Source organism: Eptatretus burgeri, chromosome 5 (assembly GCF_056783735.1).
Source record: "Eptatretus burgeri isolate ZD-2024b chromosome 5, Ebu_testis_v1, whole genome shotgun sequence".
NCBI lineage: Eukaryota > Metazoa > Chordata > Myxini > Myxiniformes > Myxinidae > Eptatretus > Eptatretus burgeri.
In genome coordinates, this window is record NC_140965.1 from 26,566,313 (window position 1) to 26,588,812 (window position 22,500).

Genomic DNA, 22,500 nt, shown 5'->3' on the forward strand with positions numbered 1-22,500 from the left:
AGAAAAGAGAGATGGGGAAAGATAGATTGGGAGAGAGAAAATTGATGGGGAAGGAGAGAAAGAAAGAAAGAAAGAAAGAGACTGACAAAGAAAGGGTACAGCAACTACGTAGGAAAAACCAAGAATTCCCGGCGCCGGGTTACTAATCATGCAGGATGCAACAAGCACTTGAGAAACCACAGGCGTTATTGATTGGCATTACGACGAGCTCGCAAAGACATGGATGGGCATTTCAAAGTTTTCCGTGCGGAGAGCAGTTGGTTCATGCTAAATCCCTCAACAGCCGTTTTGAACAAACGACAAGAAAAAAAACCTTTTCGCAACGATTGGTAAAGGATGCACAGGTAAGAAACATTCGCCAGTGCTTACAACTGTACACCACATGCCCCATGCATTTAAATTGTTGTCCATTTTATACAGAAACTAGATTGCTTGCATCTCAAAAACTGCTGAAGATGAAATTGCTCAATTAAAATAGCATCTCAACCGATCCTGAAACATGGAAGAGGCTCAAAATTGTTTCAGCGATTCTTCACCACATTCTAATAGCAATATCTATAAATGCAGCACATTACTTGTCGAAATACAACCATCATGCCGAGAGAGAATGCGGCGATGAGAAATAAAGGGGAACAAATTTGGAGGAGGGAAAGAGAGGGGTTTCGGGGAAATGAGTGTAATCGAGAAGAGATGGAAATAAGGGTTGATTGAGAGAGAAGGAACTGCTGGAGAAGAGAATGCATTGACGACAGTCTGGAGGTAAAGAGGATAGTTGATAGAAATGGGTGTGTGATGGATGTACAGGGTGGTGTCTCAAAGAAGGAAAGAGTGGACAGGAAAAGATAAACAAAATGAAAGGGAGTTGGAGAGGTTGACAAAGGTGGAAGAGAAAGTTGAGAGGTCAGGCAGGGTGGTTGAGGGGGTGGGAGGGAGGGAGGTTGTAGGGATTCATACAAGTGTGCAAATTGAGGATCAGTCAAAATATTAAACATTTAATACACATTGGAAGATGATGCATTTAGCTTTCACAATCAATAGAGCCATCGGGATTAGCTCCAAACAAAGCTGTGCATACATTCCTCTTTCGTCAATCAATGGAACTGCCAGAATAAATTACAAACACCATGCACCAGGAACAGCTGTTTGGCAGACTTTCTTGTTCACATAGGCAAGCATGATAAAGTGAGTTTACCAAAAAATAAGAAAACAAATAAACACATCACCTGCGTCAAATTTGGGAGCAGGCATGTTATCGGACACACGGGCGATCATTAAAACAACAAACAAGAAAAGATACCACATCAAGGTTACATGTTCGGACGAAAACCATCACCTCGGGAAAAAAATAATAAAATAATCCACCCAATCAAAAGGCCAGAACTGATTGCAAATATGACTGACAAATTTACATCCAAGTTATTGCACAAAAGACACAGAAATAGCCACCAACAGCAGATTAAGGATTAGTGATACACAGAAACCCCAAACAAATTAAAAAGACACATGTAGCAGGATTATAAAGCGCACTGGTTCAAACGAAACAAAGTGGGACAAGTGAAAAAGAAAAATGCAGCAACGGGAACGAAAAAAAACCCCAAAAACAAACAACCTGATGAATGATCGGATGGTCCGCAGCATTACCTTTGCACAAATAAGCTCTCATAAACGAATCATAGAACCTGATTGAGACATCTTTTGAGATTGCGAATCTGATAAGTTTGTCCCCAAACCAGGCACACCTTAGGGGCATTAGTCAAAAGCCATTTTAAGCACATTGGCCAGTCTCAGAGCAATACCTACCACTTGAGATGCCTCTCTATGAAAAAAGCAATACCCTATCACCTTCCATCACTCTTTTCGAGCATCCGGTTGCGGCATGCCCCACAGCGCTCCATTAAAAAAAAAACAATCGGATATAAACAACAAATAAAAAGTTGGATGGAATAACGATGGCAAAAACACAGCAGTCACCTCTGAGACATTGTAAAATATCGATGAGATGTACTCGATCCCAAACGATCTTTCACCACCGAGGGATGAATAAAACCTTAACATACGCCAGGAACTCCTCAATGGACAACGCTAAAGTGGGCCATGCCCAACGGAGCAATCGCCACAAACAACCTGCCCATGAAGATACACTCACAGGACAAATCATGCCAGGGTGAAAACTGCAAAAACATTGTTTGTTTTGACACAACCATTATAATAATCAGTAATTTACGCAATTAAATTCATGCAACAGATTTTCAGCCAACCTGTACGAGGCAGGGTAGGCTTTTGTGCCTTGGGGGTGGGGAGGGGGGGTTACAGGAAAGAGAGAGATAGAGCAGATGGCACCAAGAGATTACCAAGGTACTGAAAGAGCAAAGGCTGCATATGGGCAAAAGGGGTGAATTGGGAAGGGTCAGGACTGGTGGTCGATTCAAACTTGCCCTGTTCTCCTTTCTTACACCAGCAACTGCCCCGCTGAATCAGGAGAGTGCCTCCAACACGCAAATTCTCATCCACTGCCCACCTGCAAAGATCCAGGAGCACGGTGGAGGAAAAAGGGGAATGCAGAAAAGCATGAGTAATGCTTTTACAATGACTGTGAAAAGAATGGAAAAAAAAGGAAACAAACATAATGCTCAGTTTGGTACCAACATCTGCAACTTGCAATGTTACAAAATGCAGTGCTATGCCTTCAGAAAGTATTCACACCCCTTGACTTTTTCACATTTTGTTGTGTTACAGCCTGAATTTAAAAAAATAATTAAGTTGAGATATTTTTCTCACTGATCTACACAAAATACCCCATCATGTGAAAGTAAATTTCATTTTTTTTAAAACTTTTATTTTTTAGAAACTTTGACAAATTCATTAAAAATGAAAAGCTGAAATGTCTTGAGTCAATAAGTATTCAACACCTTTGCTATGACACTCCAAATTGAGCTCAGGTGCATCCAATTTCCTTTGCTCATCCTTGGGATGTCTCTACAACTTGATTGGAGTCCACCTGTGGCCAATTCAATTGAGTGGATATGAAGTAGAAGGAAACACACCTTAATATATAAGGTCCCACAGTTGACAGTGCATATCAGAGCAGAAACTCGACTATGAATTCCAAGGAACTGCCCGTAGAACTCTGAGATGGAACTCTGAGAAGGCATATATCTGGGGAAGGTAATAAAACAATTTATCGAGTGTTGAAAGTTCCCAAGAGCACAGTGAGCTCCATCATTAGGAAATGGAAATAAAATGGAACTACCCAGACTCTTCCGAGAGATGGCCGTCCGACCAAACTGATCAACTGGGCAAGAAGGACCTTGGTCAGGGAGGTGACCAAGAACCGAATAACCACTCTGACAGAACTACAGAGTTCCTTGACTGAGGTGTGAGAACCTGCCAGAAGGATAACAATGTCTGCAGCACTTCATAAATCTCGGCTTTATGGGAGAGTGGCCAGACGGAATCCACTCCCGAGAAAGAGACACATGACAGTATGCCAGGAGCTTGCAAAAAGGCACGTGAAAGAATCTGAGAGCATGAGGCAACATATTATGTGGTCTGATGAGATGAAAATTGAACTCTTTGGTCTGAATGCAAAGTGCTACATCTGGTGGAAACTGAGCACAGCTCATCACCCATTTAACACCATCCCTACCATGAAGCATGTTAGTGGCACCATCATGCTTTGAGGATGCTTTTCAGTGGCAGGGACTGGGAGACCTGTAATGATAGAGAGAACAATGAATGGAGCTAAATACAGGCAAATCCTTGAGGAGAACCTGCTTCAGAGTGCAAAAGACCTTAGACTGTGGCAAAGATTTACATTCCAACAGGACAATGACCCGAAGCATACAGCCAAAGCAACACTGGAATGGCTTCAGAACAAGAATGTGAAAGTCCTTGAGTGGCCCAGTCAAAGTCTAGATATGAATCCCATTGAGAATCTGTGGAAAGACTTGAAGATTGCTGTTCAACAGATGCTCCCCATCTAACTTGACAGAGATTGAGCAAATCTGCAAGGAAGAATGGGAGAAAATTCCCAAATCCAGATGTGCAAAGCTGATTCAGACATACCCAAGAAGACTCAAAGCTGTAATCGCTGCCGAAAGGCCCTTCTAAAAAGTATTGACTCAGGGGGCTGAATACTTTTATAAATCAGATATTTCTGCATTTCATTTTCAATAAATTTGTAAAAATTTCTAAAAACATGTTTTCACTTTGACATTATGGGGTATTTTGTGTAGATCGGTGAGAAAATATTTAAATTTAATCCATTTAAAATTTAGGCTGAAACAACAAAATGTGAAAAAGTCAAGGGGTGTGAATACTTTCTGAAGGCACTGTAGATAACCACAATTGCACAAGAAGGCAGATACTTTTGCAAATTGCCAAAGACAAGCAAGAATTGATGCTGAGATAATTAAAATGCAGTCCCTCATTATGACGGAATATAAAGCTGTCAAACGGAGCACTCAAACAGTAAAAGGTTTAATCAAAAGGCCACACCAAGAAGCAGGAATCGAGTGAAGTTTTTGTGCAACCATAGATATGGAAAAAAGCAATTATTTTCTTTAAGCGCATTAAAAACAGATACAAACGAAATCTGTCATTAACTGGAGAGTTCCGAGAACACATTACCCTGTGCTGTCTTAAGAAACAAGGACAGAGGCAGGGTCGATGAGTGTCAAATTTAATTGGTCATGGATGACATAAAATGCCATCATGTTTTGTCCAAGTACTGCTAAATGGAAAGGGTTTGAAAGCAAAAAAAGGAGATTTGTGTTCTGCAATGTTCAAGTATATAATTTAATTGAAACGAAATAAAGGTTTTTAAAGGTTGGAGAAATTTATTTTTTGGAAGTTTACAGCCATTGATGCATTTTTAGACCACCTTATTTAGACCATCTTTTAGATCACCTTATTTAACACGTTACATTAGTTCTTCATGCCTGTTGTTTGTCTCCTTTATGACGTCCTTAAAAACAGTAGGTTTCCTGTTTGGAATTATTTTCAATTTGTTTGGAACAGGCAGAAAGAGGAAAAAAATTATCACTTCTCTCTGTGCATGCATGATCGGGATAAATTCAGAGCCAAAAGTACTGTTCAACTTCCAGGTTTGTTTTCCAATTGATGTTCCAATTCATGCTCAAAATATAAGTAAATTGAAATTAAGTTGTTCCTCAATCATAAACTGACATTATTTTGTAGACAGACAGACAGATGGAAGTGTTCATTTTATCCATCTATAATAAGAAATGTGTGTGTGTGTGTGTGTGTGTGTGTGTGTGTGTGTGTGTGTGTGTGTGTGTGTGTGTGTCAGTGTCTCTGCCAGTGTGTGTGCACCCCTCCATAACTCCAAAACCATGAAACCTTGCAGCCCCAAACTTTGCATGCATACTTAGGGAACTCCAAGGGAGTGCATGAATGAAAATTGGGTGTTTGGGTTAATTTAAACACTCCTTTTAAAATAATTTACGGCCTTATTTAATTTCCCTTTAAAAGGCATCACCCTTGGTTACCTTGCTCTTCCTCGCAGGGGTCTAAATTGGCCATTTTTTTTTGGCCACACAACAATGCTTTGACTTGGAACAGGCCGCAACCTTTTAAAAAAAAATTAAACGATAAAGCGCTCAAAAATGTTGCTTCACTTTCCTCACTCATATCATCAAACGCCTCATATTTATACGTACGAATCGCTGGATACAATGCAATGCTTTAAAATGCCCGGAGACGCCAGTGTTCATGCCTTATTTAGTTTGCACACGCGATAAGATTTAGAATATCTTAACCTGAGCCGAATTTCAAATTTTAAACTGCGGAATTGACCTTAGCAGCAGTTCCAACTGCTAGAAAAAAGTGTTCATTAGTCCAATTCGGACATTGTTTGACACTCAGTGCATCTCTGAGTGTTCAGGCTTTCATTTAGTTTCCGCACATGCGATAAGCTCTTAGAATCCCCTAACCGTTGCTAAATTCCAAAATTTAATTTGTGCCGAGATGACTGGAGATTGGTCTGGAAGAGTGTCAACGAAGAGACGGGTGGTATTTGCTCATCTATAATTATAAATGTCAGTGTGTATGTGTCAGTGTGTCTCCTCCATAATGCCAAAACCATTAAACCTAGCGGCCTGAAACTTCGGGAACGAAGTGAACTCCAAGGGAGCGCATGAAAACAGCTGGGTATTTTTCTAAAGTTAAATGCTCCTTTCAAAGAAAATTAATGGGCTTATTAAATTAAAACTCAAAAATAGGCTTTTCCATGGTCAGCCCACATTCATCTCACAGGGGTCTTAATCTGCCATTTTCTTTCGGCCAACTCAAAAAGCCTTGGCGATTTTCCATGATGACCACTAACGGAATAATTAAAGTAAAAAAATCGAAATCTGTCTTTAGATTTGAGGATAGGAGCTAGTGGACAAAATAACTGTCAAAATCTGGAGTGAAATCTGAAAATTTTAATAAAGTACCGATTCTTATAATGAAAAGTATTGTTATGGTTGTGGGGGCAGATGGAGGAATTTAATAGGTAAGTTAGGATTGAATATATTCGTTTGGTCTGTGGACGTGTAGGAGACATCTCAATGTAATTAAGTAGGGAGACTGTGAGCTTAAGTGTTACGTGTCACCACACGGGGGGTGGTATGGTGTTAATTGGATAGGGATTAAGAATAAGTTCTCCCAGTTTGTGGTTGCCCCCCTGTAACATATTCTCACATTTTTGCATTTACAAGCGAGCCAAACGTGCCAAGCAGGCAGAAGCCCCGACTCCAAGGGTGACGGCGGGCAAAGTCACGTCCGTGAGGCTGTGATTGATGGGCTTGACGTCAGAAGCGAGGCAGGTGTGCCGAACAGACAGAGAGCCCCCCCCCCCTTCCCGGATTTTGTGCGAGCAAGCCATGCCCCGGAGGTGCAACGGTGGCTTGGTGTGACGTCAGATAGCGTTCAAAGATCGGGAGGAACGCACGAGGTCGTTATGAGGTGGGCATTTGTAGTCGTGGTAGGAACGTGGCTAGAAATGGAGGATCTCGCTTTGCTCTCTTTTCGGCAGGACAAAATGGCTTTCCTTCGATGCATGAAGAAGACGGCGTGATTCTTATATTTGTGCTGAGGCGATTTGGTTCGCATGGTGAAGTGGGATGCTGGCCATCAACTCTTGCCTGGTCGTGTGGGATGGGCCTCGAGGCATCGTGTGTGTCACTGAAGGGGACTGCGCGATTCTGCAAAGCTGCGGCATTGGTGAGGACTATTGACGAAGAAGCTGCACTGGGACTCTGAGCCTTGGTGTTGAATTCCGCTCACGAATTGCTTGACAAACGTTCCTACTGCTAGAGAGCGACTCAGCACCATTTTGGCATGCGTCGATATGTGCAAATAGAAATGCCACGATTCCACGTTCCATAAAGAGCATCTCTGGACCAAGCTAAGTGCCAGAATAAAGGAAGGATTTGCATTTATTTAATTTTCCCTTGTCTGTATTTCAGTCTGTGTGTTGAGGTGCCTCAACTTTAGACTTTAGTTTACCTCACGTATTATTATATTCTGATTATTGTCCTTTGTAAATATTTGTCAATTTTCATTAAATTCCGTGGTTATTTTAAGTTGCTGTATCGTGTATATGTCGTGGGGTTCGAGAATAAACCCCCCTTGTGCTGTACTTCCCCATGCCTCCGTCGCTCTGCCATTGCGCCCCTGCCCCATCCGCGTGCGTTATAATCTCCGAGGATTAATGTGTCCGCCTCCTAATAAGGAAAAAAACCGCTCGACCATCTGGGCTGGCGGTGTTGACCACCCGTCACCACAAATTTGGTCGAGGAGATTAACCTGGACCACCAGCACTGTGACAGTGTTTACTTTAAGCAAGCAATTCCTTCTCCATATTTACAAATTGCCAAAACATTAAACTGAACTTTTTCTGCTGTTCAGAGAATTATATTGAGTGAAGAAAATGATTACGATAAAGCGCTCATCATCGAATGTCTGATCTTCGCTGTAGAGATCACCAATCGCCTGCCAAACCAGCCATTCCTTATCAACTGTTTAGTTGGAGTGCTTGATTGAGTGCTTAAGCCACTTGGTGAGTGCTCTACAAGCTGCTTGGTAATGGCTGCCTACTGCTCTGAGCTCCCAAGGTTGATCGTGATGAAATTTTATAGGATAATATTTTTTTTCTACGATGCACCTTACAGGGGGTTTTAAACAGTCATTTACTCACAATTCATAACTTAAAAACACACGAGCACACAGAGTTAAAAACACACATACCAACTGTCGTGGGGAAAGGGTGGGAGCCTGGAGGGAGAGGGGTGGGGTTAGAGGAGGCAGGGGAAGGGGTGGGGTAGAAGTCAGGAGGGTGGGTTGGGGAGGGAGGAGGCAGGAGGGGAATGGGTGGGGTGGGAGGAGGCAGGGGACGGGGTGGGAGGAGGCAGGGGACAGGGTGGGAGGAGCGAGGAGAATTGGTGGGAGTGGGAGTCCGGAGGGAGTGGCTTGAGGTTGGAGGAGGGAGATGAAGGGGTGGGGTGAGAATCTGGAGGAAGAGGGGTGGGGTTAGAGGAGGCAGGGGAAGGGGTGGGGTGAGGAGAAAGGAGGCGGGAGGGGAATGGGTGGGGTGGGAGGAGTGCGGGAGGGGTGGGAGGAGGCAGGGGACAGGGTGGGAGGAGCGAGGGGAATTGGTGGGGTGGGAGTCCGGCGGGAGGGGGTTGTGGTTGGAGTAGGGAGGTGAAGGGGTGGGGTGGGAGTCTGGAGGGAGGGGTGGGGTGAGAGGAGGAGGCAGGGGAAAGGGTGAGATGAGGGTGGGATGAGGAAGGGGAAGAGGTGGGAGGAGGGACGCGGCATTGCCCGGCAACACCGGGTACCTGTGCTAGTCATAAATAAATAAAAGCTGCCTCTGACAAAACACTTATTGAGTTCAATGAAGAAGTACACAATTGGTTATTTTAGCAGGAGCTGCCAATCATTAGCATCAAGGTAATCTTAAATTGATGACAGGTATAACACCATATTTCAAACTGTAAGCACTGGAAATAATTTTGAGGGAACAATAGCAGGAACTTGAACACAGGAGGCCATTTAGATTAGTTGACTTTGTTCGACCACTCAAACAACATGAATCAATGTTGAATTTGCCATCGAATTCAACAGGTAATGCAGCACAAGCATTACAAGTGAAAGGTATGTTTGCTTCTGTAAAAAGAGAAACATGATGAAGCAAGCAACACAGAAAGCTGGCGATATTGATTTTAAACTTCTCAGTGGCTCTTTCAAATTGCAGTTTAAGTATTATACGATTATCCTAAGCTGGTAGATAACATTGACCGAGATGAGATGCCCAAACCTGAGATGGAACCCCATGCTGAATCCTTTGTCTATCACCTCAAAGACCTCGACACCTCAAACTTCAATAAGTGCAGTGCGATATACCCTGTTTCTCAAGACAAAGACAAATCTCAACAACCTTGTACCCCACACAGGATGTCTTGATCCAACACCTAAAATGAGCTCATCGCCAGATGTATGTATGGCTGTAATCTCTTGTGGCAAAGCCAAAGTTGCCATCTCTGCTATTATGTGAATGGAAGATGGAGAATATCGCACTGTGTCCCCTGTCACTTACTAAAGATCCTATTCTGAGATACTGTTCACATCTAGGTCATCTATTTTAGACCAAGCAATGCATCTACAGAAGAGAAGGGCTTCGCTGCACTGCATCACATATATGTTCAGGCAGTGTAAAGATACGGTCAGTGATTCAGAATAAAAACTGCGAATATTACTTTGATCACAGTCAAATGTATCAACTGCAATTGTAGATAGATAAACATATTAAGCACCCATAAAGGATGCCTTGATCCAATACTTCACAGGCATGCACTGAGGTAAGCGCTGAAGCAATTGTGAAAACACAGCTTGCGTTCTCCAATTGGAAGGCAGAGCCAACTGATGAGAACCGAAAGTCTGTCCACATAGCACACAAGCAATGTACATCAATCCTTCGAGGAGCCAGGGCCAAATATCAAGACGACCAGTGGTCATACCTTTGGCACATCCTCTGTAACAGGATCTGATGGCATTGGGCATTGTATCCTTCAAGTACTGTGCTTCAGCCATATCCTCTCCCTCATCCTAACTCTTATCCAGGGTCTGTGTGAGATGGTCGACTTCCTTGATCTTGGAGAAACGCAAGTGCCACCCGATTCGCAAGAAGGGTTCCAAATCGGACCCAATCAACTGTGAACCGGCTGTCATTAAGTTCTGTGCAGCCTTCTCCCCATCACCAGGAAAGCAATGGGATATATCAATGCTGCAGAAATCATGCATTATATTTCCTTTAACTTTGTAATTTTTGATCATCAGCTCAGTTTCCATCCTCTCGAGTCAAGCATCATCATGTTATTTATTTTCACCCAACAATGGACAGAAGCGCTAAATCTCAAACGAGAGATGAGGCCCATCTTTCTGAGCATTCGTCGATCTTTCGATACTGTCCGACACTCAGCCTTACTTATCAAGCTGTCTGCTAATAATATTCAGGGGTCCCTTCTTGAAAGGTGATGAGATTTTCATAGCACGTGGAAACGAGTCAGTCAATTTTGATGGCCTGGTCATGTGATCTTTGTTATGAGACTGTTTTTCCCACAAGGCAGCATTCTAAAGGCTGAACTCATCCATGGTGGACTGAAACAACCTCTCCAATTCCCTTAAATATCCTCTTGGCCATTTGCCGATGACTCCATTTGCTATATATTCATTGTCTGGGGAACTGGCTCCCTATTTCTGCTGGTGCATGCTCCTCTCTCCTGTCTTCCGAGAGTACTGCCAATCAACAACTCATGCTCTCTACCATTCTCACCCCTGCACTATATTTTACTCCTGCTGACTCCCCTCCCACTCACCACTCTTTACTTTTGCCTCGTGTCCACATGTGTGATGTCTTTGTCTTCCTGTATCTATTTGATTCTCGTTTAGACTGGGAACCTACTGCCCTCTGTCGTTTAGCTCCTCCATGACCCTAGCTAGATTCATACATTAAAAAAAAAACGTGTTTTTTTGTTGGGTATTTGAGATAGACCTTTAACTAAAATGACTAATGCTCACATGAAGTAACTCAAATGGACTTGTACTCTTATCACTCTTGTTGTAGGTCCTCCTCCCCAGACTGTGATAACCCTTCAAATCATGGGCTAAGTTATAAATATGCAACCAACTGTATTAAATACTAGTAAATACAACCCATCGCTTCGCTGGCGGGAGTATTAAGGGGGGAAGTAAGAAGGAAGGGAGAGAGAGAGGAGGAATAGAGGTGGGAGAGAAGGGAGGGAGACAGGAGGGGAGGGGTAAAAAGAGAGGAGGGAGAATGGAGGGGAGAGAGAGAGAGGAGGGAAGAGAGAGGAGAGAGAGAGGAGGGAGGGGAGGGAAATGGGTAGGGAGGAGGGAAGGATGAGGGAGGGAGGAGATAGGAGGGCTGAGGAAGGGGGTGGTGGTGGTGGTGGGAGAGTGACGCCTCACCAAACATCGTTATACACTCTGGGAGGGGGTGGGAGTGAGGAGGATGGGGGAGTGAGGATGAGGAGGAAGTGGGGAGGTGGTTTGGGAGAAGATAAGCGTGAGGGGAGGGGTTATTGATTTGCATCTGGTAATGGTACTTGTGGAGAAGTGGTGGTGTAAAAAGGGGGGGGGGTATTCCAGGATTTAACGAAATGGGGTACGCTAAAACAGCATGTTAATACAGCATGCGGAGACTGCTGGGAGATGTCCATGGAGGGTGGAGAGGGGAGGTGGAGAGAAGGCTGCTTGATGGGAAGGGAAGGCGGTGTGAGAGGAGGGGAAGGGAAGGCAGCGTGAGTGGAAGGGAATGCAGTGTGAGGGGAGGGGAAGAGAAGGCAGTGTGAGGGGAGGGGAAGAGAAGGCAGTGTGAGGGGAGGGGAAGAGAAGGCAGTGTGAGGGGAGGGGAAGAGAAGGCAGCACAAGGTAAGGGGAGGCAGCATGAGGGAAGGGGAAGGGAAGGCAGCACAAGGGGAGTGGAAGGCAGCATGTGAGGAGGGAAAGCGAAGGCAGTGTGAGGGGAAGGGAAGGCTGTGTGACGGGAGGCGAAGAGAAGGCAGCAGAAGGCAAGGGGGAGGCAGCATGAGGGAAGGGGAAGGGAACGCAGCACAAGGAGAGTGGAAGGCAGCACAAGGGGAGTGGAAGGCAGCATGTGAGGAGGGAAAGAGAAGGCAGTGTGAGGGGAAGGGAAGGCTGTGTGAGGGTAGGGGAAGAGAAGGCAGCAGAAGGGGAAGGGAAAGCAGCTTGAGGGGGTGGGGGGGGGGTGGGGTAGTGAAGGGTGATAAAAAAAACATGCCAAAACAGCAACATTTTCTTTTTAGGTCATCTCTTCGAGCATGACCTAATAATATTGGTGTTGAGAGGAGAGGTGATGATCCGTCCGTCTGTCCACAAGGAAGTTGAAGCGGGGATCTGGTCATGAGTGATCCTGATAGCGGTCGATGAGACGTACACGATGGTATGACTTTCAAGGTCACCGAAGGTCTAGGTCAAGGTCACGAGGCCTTTGAAGTTGCGAAAATGACGATTTTCAAAATCTATCTCCTCCTACATTTCTCAAGCGATCTTGAATTTGATTGTGGCATATGAATCTATGGGACAATATCTAAATTTTGATCAGGCCAGATTTTCGATATTCACTTTCGTTTTCGTGTCACGTGACTTCAAAGTTGGCAAAAAATGCGAAAATGACGATTTTCAAAATCTATCTCCTCCTACATTTCTCAAGTGATCTTGAATTTGATTGTGGCATATAAATCTATGGGACAATATCTAAATTTTGTCCGGCCGGATTTTCGATATTCGCTTTTGTTTTCGCGTCACGTGACTTCAAAGTTTGCAAAAACTGCCCTACCTTCAGGAGGCTATATATTTTCTCGCAGAGATGACCGTCACTCCTGCACGGAGGTAATTTTTAACTGCTGGGTTCTACATAAAACTGGGTTGGAGCATTTAAAACCTATACTATTTACCAATTGGAAAATTGGTAAATTTTTGAGTTAATATTGGTAAATAAATAAAATTTTGACATCATCGAAGACATTCATTTAGTCTATCATAAAGGCCTGACTGCATGCACGAATGCTTGCACATGCAGCGAACTTTGCACCCCTCCGGTCGGCTCACTCCCAATGTGATTCGTACAAGCTACACTCTGGTGAAGCAGTTATTAATTTAAAACTAAACCATCAGTCCTTAACAGTACCCCTAATAGAGGGGGAGGGGTGGGGAAGCAGGGAAGGGGAGAGGTCAGAGAGAGGGAGAGGAGTCAGATAGGGAGAGGGGTTGGAATGAGGGGGAGTGGTGGGAGAGAGAGAGAGGGATAGAGGGGGGGAGAGAGAGAGGGGGTGGGGTAGGGGTAAGAGAGACAGAGGGGTGAGAGAGGTAGAGGGGTGAGAGGGGAGAGAGAGGGGAAGGGGGGGGAGAGGGAAGTGGAGAGTATGTGGGGGAGAGGGAGAGAGGAGGGTGGTTTCCGACAGATTAACGTCCAGTGTAATGTCGATCCGAGAGACAGCACACACATTCATGAATCACCTTACCTATGAAACACCGACATGAAAGTTTATAGCTGGTTCGGGATCCAAACCCAGGCTTGACAGCTTATCGTGAGCATACGTACCACTCAGCTATCCTGCTGTGATGTGGCGATTCATTATTTTGCAACAACTAAAAACATTTTTTACTCATTGTAATCATCGAATTTATTTTGGCATCCTAACTCCAGCATCGAACCGTGGTATCGCCATCGAAGCTTGAAGAGCATGAGCCAAGTAACTTAACCAAGCACTCCAACAAAACAGTTGAATAAACTTTTAAAAACGAAACGTTCAATTTTTATACTTATTTATTTGTGCTGAAATGACGGGTCATATAATGAAGGAAGATCGTACAAAAAGGGGAAATGTGGTGTAAAATAAAATTGCACATATTCAGTGAGCCAGCCACTGCCCGATGCACTGCAAAGCAAAGTGGAGCCAACACAGGCGAATGGCCCCTGAACTTTGTTCAAATCGATCCATATACAGTATTCAGTGACTGCTCTACAATATCCGCAATCTTGCCAAGAGGGTTAAGGACTCAAGGAAGCACTCCAACGAAACGGTTGTGAAGGAACGGCTGGCTTGGCAAGCGATTAGCGATCAAATATGTTAAGATATTTTAAAATATCTCCCAGAAACGCCAAAATGCCAAATTGGACAAATGAACACTTTCTTTGAGCATTTGCAACTGCTGCAAAGTTCAATTCTGTCGCTTAAATTTCGTAATTCTGCTTAGGTTAAGAGATTCTCGGGGCTAAGGCATGTGCAGAAATTAAATAAAGCCACGAACGCTCGCGTCTCTCGGCGTTTATAAGCATTGCAACGTATCCAGCGATTCATAGGTATCTTCTTCTTGCGTATGGTATGGCAGCTAAGCTGTTCGGGTAGCTATCATTTCTTGGAAGCGCGACTGTGTCGCTGATGTCATGCCCCTCTACCAGTACACACTGGTACTCATTTCGCCGACCTCGGAAGGATGACAGGCTGAGTCAACCCCCTGGTGTATTAATTCAGCGACCTAGGATCCCAAGCCACCACCCTAACCACTAAGCCAACACCAGGCTTTATTCGTGGGTACGTAGATGAGGCATTCGATGATATGAGTGAGGAAAGTGAAAAAAAAAAAAACTTTGTGAAGAAATTGTTGTGGCCTATTCCAAGTCAAGGCATCGTTGAGCAGGCCCAAAAAAAGGCGAATTAAGACCCCATCGAGGGAGAGCGAGGTGTTCGAGGATCCACCTGATAAAGGATATAATTTTAAAAAGCCGTTAATTATCTTCAAAAGGGGTGTTTTAATTAACCCAAGCACTCAATTTTCACTCTTGCACTTCTTTGGAGTTTTCTTAGTCTGCATGCAAAGTTTCAGGCTGCTATGTTTCATAGTTTTGGAGGAGATACACACATACTGACATTTATTAGTATTAGATTGGGAAATTGATTCAGTATGTCACTCTTAATATGCTTCACCATGCCCTGAAAGATGTATCTGCAGTTACTGATTTAAAGGCTCTGTCACACCTTGACGATTTAGCCAGCAATGGCAACGTATAAAAATGTATGTAAAACGTTTGAGTACGCTGAAGTTTTGAGTTTTTTTTTAGGTTTTGGTCATATTCATAACGTGTTGGTCGTATGCATAACATATGAGTAACGGGCACAGAACGTTTCGTTGTCTTATAGAGAAGTTATACCAACGAATGCTTAGCCTGTTGTCGGCGTTCACAACCTATGCCCAACGATAGTTTAACCTAGGCATAGCGCACTGCACGTATCGCCGACAAACTCGTGACGTAGCCTGTTAAAAACCTGCCGCTCGCCGATTTAAATCAAAACCGCCTGAAAATTGGAAGTGTCAACATCGCAGTCACACCTTGACGATTTAGCCAGCATATGCCGACCTATGAAAAATGTGTCTAAAACGCTGGCACACGTCGAATACGGTATGGGTAAGTTGTGTATACGTTAGGAGCACGCTGAAAAACGATGAAGTACGCTGTCATATTTCGTGGTACGTTTAGTACGTAGTGAAATTTCAAGCATGCTGAAAATTTTACGACGTACTCGCTGTATGGCTCACACGTTCCGCTACGTTGGGAATAAGTTGTAGGCACGATATGCGATCGTTGACACACGTCGACAAGTTCCTTGTAAGTTACTCATAAGTCGAAACACGTCGAGGTAATGTTTAGCATACCCCAAACTTATTTTCTCCGTCAAGGCACATTTTCTTTTTTTCTCCTTGGCTCCGTGAAGGCACGTGACGAAATATCTGAAGTTGTTGTTGTTTTTTATTATTATTATTTCTTTAGTCTATCACGAATTTTAAAATATATCCGGACATTTGCTTTTAAGTTTCGACGTTGACTTGACAATATCCTCAAACAGAAAAATTCACAGAGGAGGAACTAAGAATAAGACATGAGCAAACTGAAGAGGCAATCGGACGTGACGTAACGGCACGTGACGAAATATCGGAAGTTATTGTTGTTTTTTTTTTTTTTTTAAACGCTGCCAATACGCCATTATACGGTAGCTGTAAATTAGAAATACATTCAGCAAGTTCTGTGGTCGTCCGGAAGACGTCAATCAAATATGTCCACATACGTCAACATGCGTTGGAGGTACGTTACACATAGGTTCAAAGCACGTTATTCATAGGTTAGAAATAAGTTTTGGGTACGCTAAGCATTACCTCGACGTGTTTCGACTTATGAGTAACTTACAAGTAAGGTGCCTCGACGTGTGTCAACAATCGCATAACGTGTCTCGACGTGTGTCAACGATCGTACAACGTGCCTACAACACGTTACTCATAGGTTATAAATAAGTTTCAGTACGCTAAGCATTACCTCGACGTGTTTCGACTTATGAGTAACTTACAAGTAACGTGTGTCGACGTGTGTCAACGATCGTGTAACGTGCCTACAACACATTACTCATTGGTTATAAATAAGTTTCGGGTACGCTAATCATTACCTCGACATGTTTCGACTTATGAGTAACTTACAAGTAACGTGTGTCGACGTGTGTCAACGATCGCATAACGTGCCTACAACTTATGGCCAGCGTAGCGGAACGTGTGAGTCATATGCCGGCATACGTCGTAAAATTTCAAGCATGCTAAAATTTGAGGACAACCGCAAAGTACAACGATGAAAGCCAGCATACTACGATGTATGGCAGTGTTTTTCAGCGTGCTCTTAACGTTATCAAAACTTACCCATAACGTATTCGACGTGTGCTGGCGTTTTAGCCCAATTTTGCATACATCAGGCGTACGTTGGCTAAATCGTCAAGAAATGGACAGGTTAAGGGGAAAAAGTAAAATTCATGATATTTTACCAATTTTAACCACATATGACGACATTTTTGAGCCCCCAGAGCCTTTGTCAAGATGACAACCAAATTGGTCTTGAATAGTAACACAAGCCATGTCTGCTTTGAACCATTAAGTTTAGCAGATCTGCTTTATTGGCCTCTTTCAGGATGTGGCATCTTGATGAAACTGGAAAATACGAATTTCATTCTTTTTTGTGAAAATATTTGTTGTTGTTTTTTTACCTCTACCCCCAAAGGTGGATGGAGGTTAAGTATTCACCCCTGTGTGTTTGTCTGTCTGTTTGTCTGTGAGCAGGATATATCAAAAAGTGATGGATGGATTCAGATGAAACCTCATGGACAGGTTGAGTGTGTATCAAGGACGAATTGATTGGATTTTGGTGAAAATCTGCATCCTAGAATTTTATAAGTGATTCTTTACCATTGAGAGACAGGGCCAAAGAGGATATATAGTACGATATCTCAAAAGGTTTTGGATGGATTTGGACAAAACTTGATGGACAGGTTGGGTCTGGAACAAGGAGAAATTGATTAGAATTTGAAGATCTGGATCTGGAGCCGAGAATTTTTAAAGTGATTCCTCATAATTATTTAGATAGGGCCAAAAAAAATTATTTAGCACGATATCTCAAAAAGTTGTGGATGGATTATGAAAAAAAGACTTGGTGGATGAGTTGGTTAGGTGACAAGAACAAGCCAATTAGATTTTTGTTAAGGTCCGGATGCATATCCGGCCTATCAATGCGATACAAATGTAAACTGTTCAGTCTGGTGAAGGTATGCGCTCTACCGAGTGCTATTCTAGTTTTTGAGGTAATGATTATATTTGCATGAAATCAGACTTTTCAGTGATCAAATATTTATTGACCATACCTTTGCTTCTATCTCTATGTACCACTGAGATGGATATTCCTCGAGAAAGTAAGGCTTAATGAAGTGGCAGATTTTAAGTTGTTGAAGTATTTGCTGTGGTGTCAGCAAATCCTGATGAACATCGAATTCTCTGTATTATTTCTTTTTTTAGACAACATTGAAGGCTCAGAGGGGAGCTGACGTGCGTGTGGGCGACAACACACACACACACACACACACACACACACACACACACACACACACACACACACACACACACACACACACACACACACACACACACACACACACACACGATAAGAACAACTAATGAGCTTGGGGAGAGTGTCGTCACTTCCTGGGGCACTCAGTACCAGTGAGGCCACACCAAGTGGTTCCATCTTTCTCACCACACTCAGCAGGACATTTCCTAAAGAGGAACTTCCTCCTCCTGATGGATGCCAACCTATGGGGATTGTCCCTACTCTTATTCTTTTAAATGCTGAATGTCAAGCACATCTTTGGTATGACTTGGCCAGGGTTTGAACCGCCAACCTCCCAGACGAGAAGCGGACACTCTAACCATTATACCACCGAGTCTGGTTAATCAAATTTTGCCACAAGCATGACAGCCTTCTTTCCGGAACAAGTTTTCCTTTAGTCTATAAAGAACAAAACCCCCACTTATTTTCCAAAGTTGTAATTGAACAGCTCATTGTTTGTACAATCTTTTTTATATTTTTTAACCCAACAGACTAAGCTTTTTGGGAATTAAAAAAAGGAACGATATTATTTTTAAATCACAATGCTTATATATACACACGAGGTGTGATCAAAAAGTTTGGTGAATGGTGCCGCGACTAATGAACACACGAGCATTGTTGAGGTCATTTGTTGTTAACAGGCTCACCTGCCAGCATGCAACAAACACCATTTTACTACATGCTAATGCACCGTGGCATTGCTTTGTGTGAGCACGTATTTGTGGCATCTGGCACTTTTGTAGAAAATGTCGAAGTTTGAGCAACGTGCAAAGATGAAATTTTGTTTTAAACTTGGCAAGATGGCTACAGAAACACAGGAAACGCTTGTAACAGTCTACGCAGATGAAACTGCGACAAAGAAGACTGTTTGAAGTGGTTTCAATGGTTTCGGGCAGGAAATGAGTCGCTGGAACGTGACGAAAGAAGCAGTCGTCCGTCAACAGCACGAACCGATGAAAACATTGCTCAAGTCAGCACTGTCGTCCATGAAAACCGACGTTTAACCATTTGAGAAATTACGGAAGAGAGAAAATAGTCTTCATTTCATCCAACTTGTTTGATCGATGCATTTTGGTTCCAACACATTCTTACCCCAGGTGATAGCGGGTGATGACGAGTCATGGGTTTATGGATATGACCCGGAAACGAAAGCGCAGAGCTCCCAGTGGAAGACGTCTGCGTCACTGAGATTGAAAAAGGCACGTCAGTCGAGATCGGAAGTGAAGGTAATGCTGATTGCGTTCTTCGACATGGAAGGAATGGTTCACGCAGAATTTCTTCCCAAAGATGCTACTGTTAATGCAGCTTTCTGCATGGAAGTTATGAAACGTTTGCAAGGGGCAGTCAGACGGAAAAGACCAGAGAAGTGGAAGAATAGGTGGCTCTTCCATCATGACAACGTGCCCTGCCACACGCCACTCTCCATCCAACAACTTTTGGTGTCAAAAAACATTCCTGTCGTCCCGCATCCGCCTTATTCGCCCGACATGGCACCATGCATGCCGGGTGTTGGCTTAATGGCTAGAATGGTGGGCTTGGGATCTGAGGGTCCTGAGTTCAAATCCCACTCAGCTGTTGAATTGATACCAGGTGGGGTTGACTCTGCCTGTCATCCTTCCGAGGTCGGCAAAATGAGTGCCAGCATGCTGGTATCTTGTGTCGGAGTGGCGACCCGTCCAGGATTGTGTCCAATAGCGAAGGAGACTGGTTAGGCAGCACCAAACGCTCTGCACAGAGTACGGTCCCAATAGATGGAAGGATGGATGGCACCATGTGACTTCTGGCTGTTCTCCAAATTGAAACAAACGATAAAACGGAAGCGATTTGACATCATCGAAGACATCAAATCCACCACAACAGACCTTCTGAAGGCAATGAACAAAGAGGACTTCCATAAATGTTTCAGACAATGGCAGGAACAAGTGTGTATGTGTGAGAGGGGAGTACTCCGAAGGGGATTAATGATGTATATATTTAATGTTTAATAAAATGATTTTATTCCAACATTCACCAAACTTTTTGATCACACCTCATAAATGCTTATACAAAGGTAAAAACTGTATGCTTAAGCTACATTAGAAATACTCGCAAAAAAATGATATATAAAGGGTGTTAGCTGTTTATACTTTCTCTTTAAAATGTAAATCAACTTAACAACCTTGCAATCACCTTCAGTTGTAAAGGCCCTTATTTGACGGGTGGAGCAGACGGGGCACCAGAACGGTGGAAATGGACATTGCGCCAGCGGCCATCACGGCGCTGCCACACACGCGTCTCTTCTGACTGCTGAGTGCGTGGAATGCCGCTGCCATCCAGGAACTGTGTGAGTCGAACATAGGCAACACATGCCGCCTCTTCACCAATCAGGTGAACGTGTGGATTGAGAATTGTCGTGTGGATTGGGCGCGTGTTCTTGGACAGCACTACCATGGAGGCGGTGTTATAGGGAAGACAAGAAGGGTGGGTTTCACAGAGGTCAAACAAATTGCATCCGATGCTTAATGAGGAATACTGTATTTCATAAAAATAATGCAAAATTAAAACATTGATAATTATCAGATATAATTAGTTTCACTTAATTATTCAAATTGGACTTTCTTTTCCCTTTCAAAATTTCACCCTTTCAAAAAGTAGCGTGGTACCTCAAGGATCAGTACTCTGACCATTACTATTTCATTATTTACATCAACGATTTGGATAATGAGGTGAAAAGGAAGCTTTCCAAATTTGCAAATGACTCAAAGCTTGGAGGTGAGGTGGATAGAAGAGGGTGTGGTGATCAGATACAGGAAAGTATTGACACTTGGATAGATTGGGCAAAAGATTGGCAGATGGAATTTAACCTCAGCAAGTGTAAGGTGTTGGGGATGGGAAAGAACAATGAAAATAGAGATTACAGGATGCAAGGGGTAATTTTGGAGCGTGTCACACAGGAGAAGGATCTGGGGATGGTAATAGATACGGGAGGTAAGCAGGCAGCACAGTGTCAGGCAGCTATAGGTAAAGCAAATCGGGTTTTAGGCTGTAGTCAGTGGAGGATCATTTATAAATCAAAAGAGGTGGTGTTAACATTGTACAATAATTTAGTGAGGGCCACATTTAGAATATTATGTGCAGTTTTTGTCACCACAGTCCCAGAAGGATATAGATGCAATAAAGAGGGTTCAGCGCAGGGCTACGAGATTGATTCCAGGCCGAGCTAGACTGAGCTATGAGGAGCGGCTGAAGGAGACAGAGGTTTATTCACTAGAAAGGAGGCGGTTCTGAAGAGATATGATAGAGATGTTTAAGATAATGAAAGGTATAAATAAAATAAGTGCAGATGAATTATTCAACAGAGAAGACAATGTTAGAACCAAGGGCAATAGCTTGAGAGTAAAGAAGAGGAGAGTTAAGACGGTAGCAAGGCAGGGGTCTTTTACTCAGAGAGTAGTTAATGCATGGAATGGTCTCCCTGGAAAGGTCATGGCAGCAGAAACAGAAGATAAGTTTAAATTGGAATTAGATAGGTACCTGGAAGTTATGGAGATAGAGGGGTATGGGGATATTGATAAGACTTTCAGGTAGTTTGAGCATTGATGAGTGATTGTGTGCATGTGTACGGAGTGCTGTTGGTGGGGGTCTTGTCAGGGAGGTTGTGTGGTTGAGGTTGTGTGTTTTTAACGAAGCCCATGCCCCCTCTCGTGAGGGGAAGAAAAAAAAAATACATAAAAAGAAAAACAAAACCCCCCCAAAACCAATTATTTAATTAATTAAAAACATTTTTTTTGGCATTTTCTTCTTTGGATCTTGTGTTGATAAAATAGTCTGGTGTTCGTGCAGGCATGATGGGCTGAATGGCCTCCACCTGTGTTAGATTTCAAGGTATTTCCATATATGTACATATATGTATATAAAAATACGAGGTCCGTCTAAAAAGTAACGGGACTGAGCCTGCTGTGTGCTCGACTTGCATAACTTGAATGAACGGGTTGCGTCACACTCTTTCGCAACATTCCAGCAATATATATATATATATATATATATATATATATATATATATATATATATATATATATATATATATATATATATATATATATATGATTGGTGATGGTCAACTGCGCTCATTGTGTGATTTTTTTTTTTACAGGTCGTGCTTAACACGTTGTCTAGTCTGAGTCGTTGCGCTACGAGTTGTGAGCAGATAACCAATCTGAAGTTTCGTGCCACGCTTGGCAAAACACCTTCCGAATCCTTCGCAATGCTGCAGCAAGTATACGGTGAAGAAACGATGTCACGTGCACATGCATTTAAATGGCACAAGAGGTTCAAAGAGGGACGGGAGGAGGTTGAAGATGATCCATGGTCTGGAAGGCCTTCAACGAGCAGAATGGTGGACAACATCGAGCGTGTGAAGCAGATGGTGCACGCAGATCGTGGACTCTCGGTGCGGATGATTGCTGAGGAACTTTCCATCAACAAGGACACTGTCTGGA

At 43.3% G+C, this 22,500-nt stretch overlaps 1 protein-coding gene across 46 annotated transcripts in view; it reads right to left on the reverse strand.

Annotated features, from left to right (window-relative positions):
- LOC147026119 (calcium/calmodulin-dependent protein kinase type II delta chain) overlaps positions 1–22,500 on the reverse strand; it is a 260,756-nt gene that overhangs the window by 221 nt on the left and 238,035 nt on the right. For all 46 annotated transcript variants that reach the window (XM_085881195.1, XM_085881182.1, XM_085881183.1 and 43 more), the window contains 2 exons: positions 20,192–20,445; positions 1–2,518 (listed from right to left, as the gene is read on the reverse strand). The exon at positions 1–2,518 is cut by the window's left edge and continues 221 nt beyond it. In XM_085881195.1, coding sequence (XP_085737321.1) covers positions 20,210–20,445 — 236 coding nt within the window. In that variant the 3' untranslated portion in view covers positions 1–2,518; positions 20,192–20,209. The remainder of the gene's footprint in view (positions 2,519–20,191; positions 20,446–22,500) is intronic.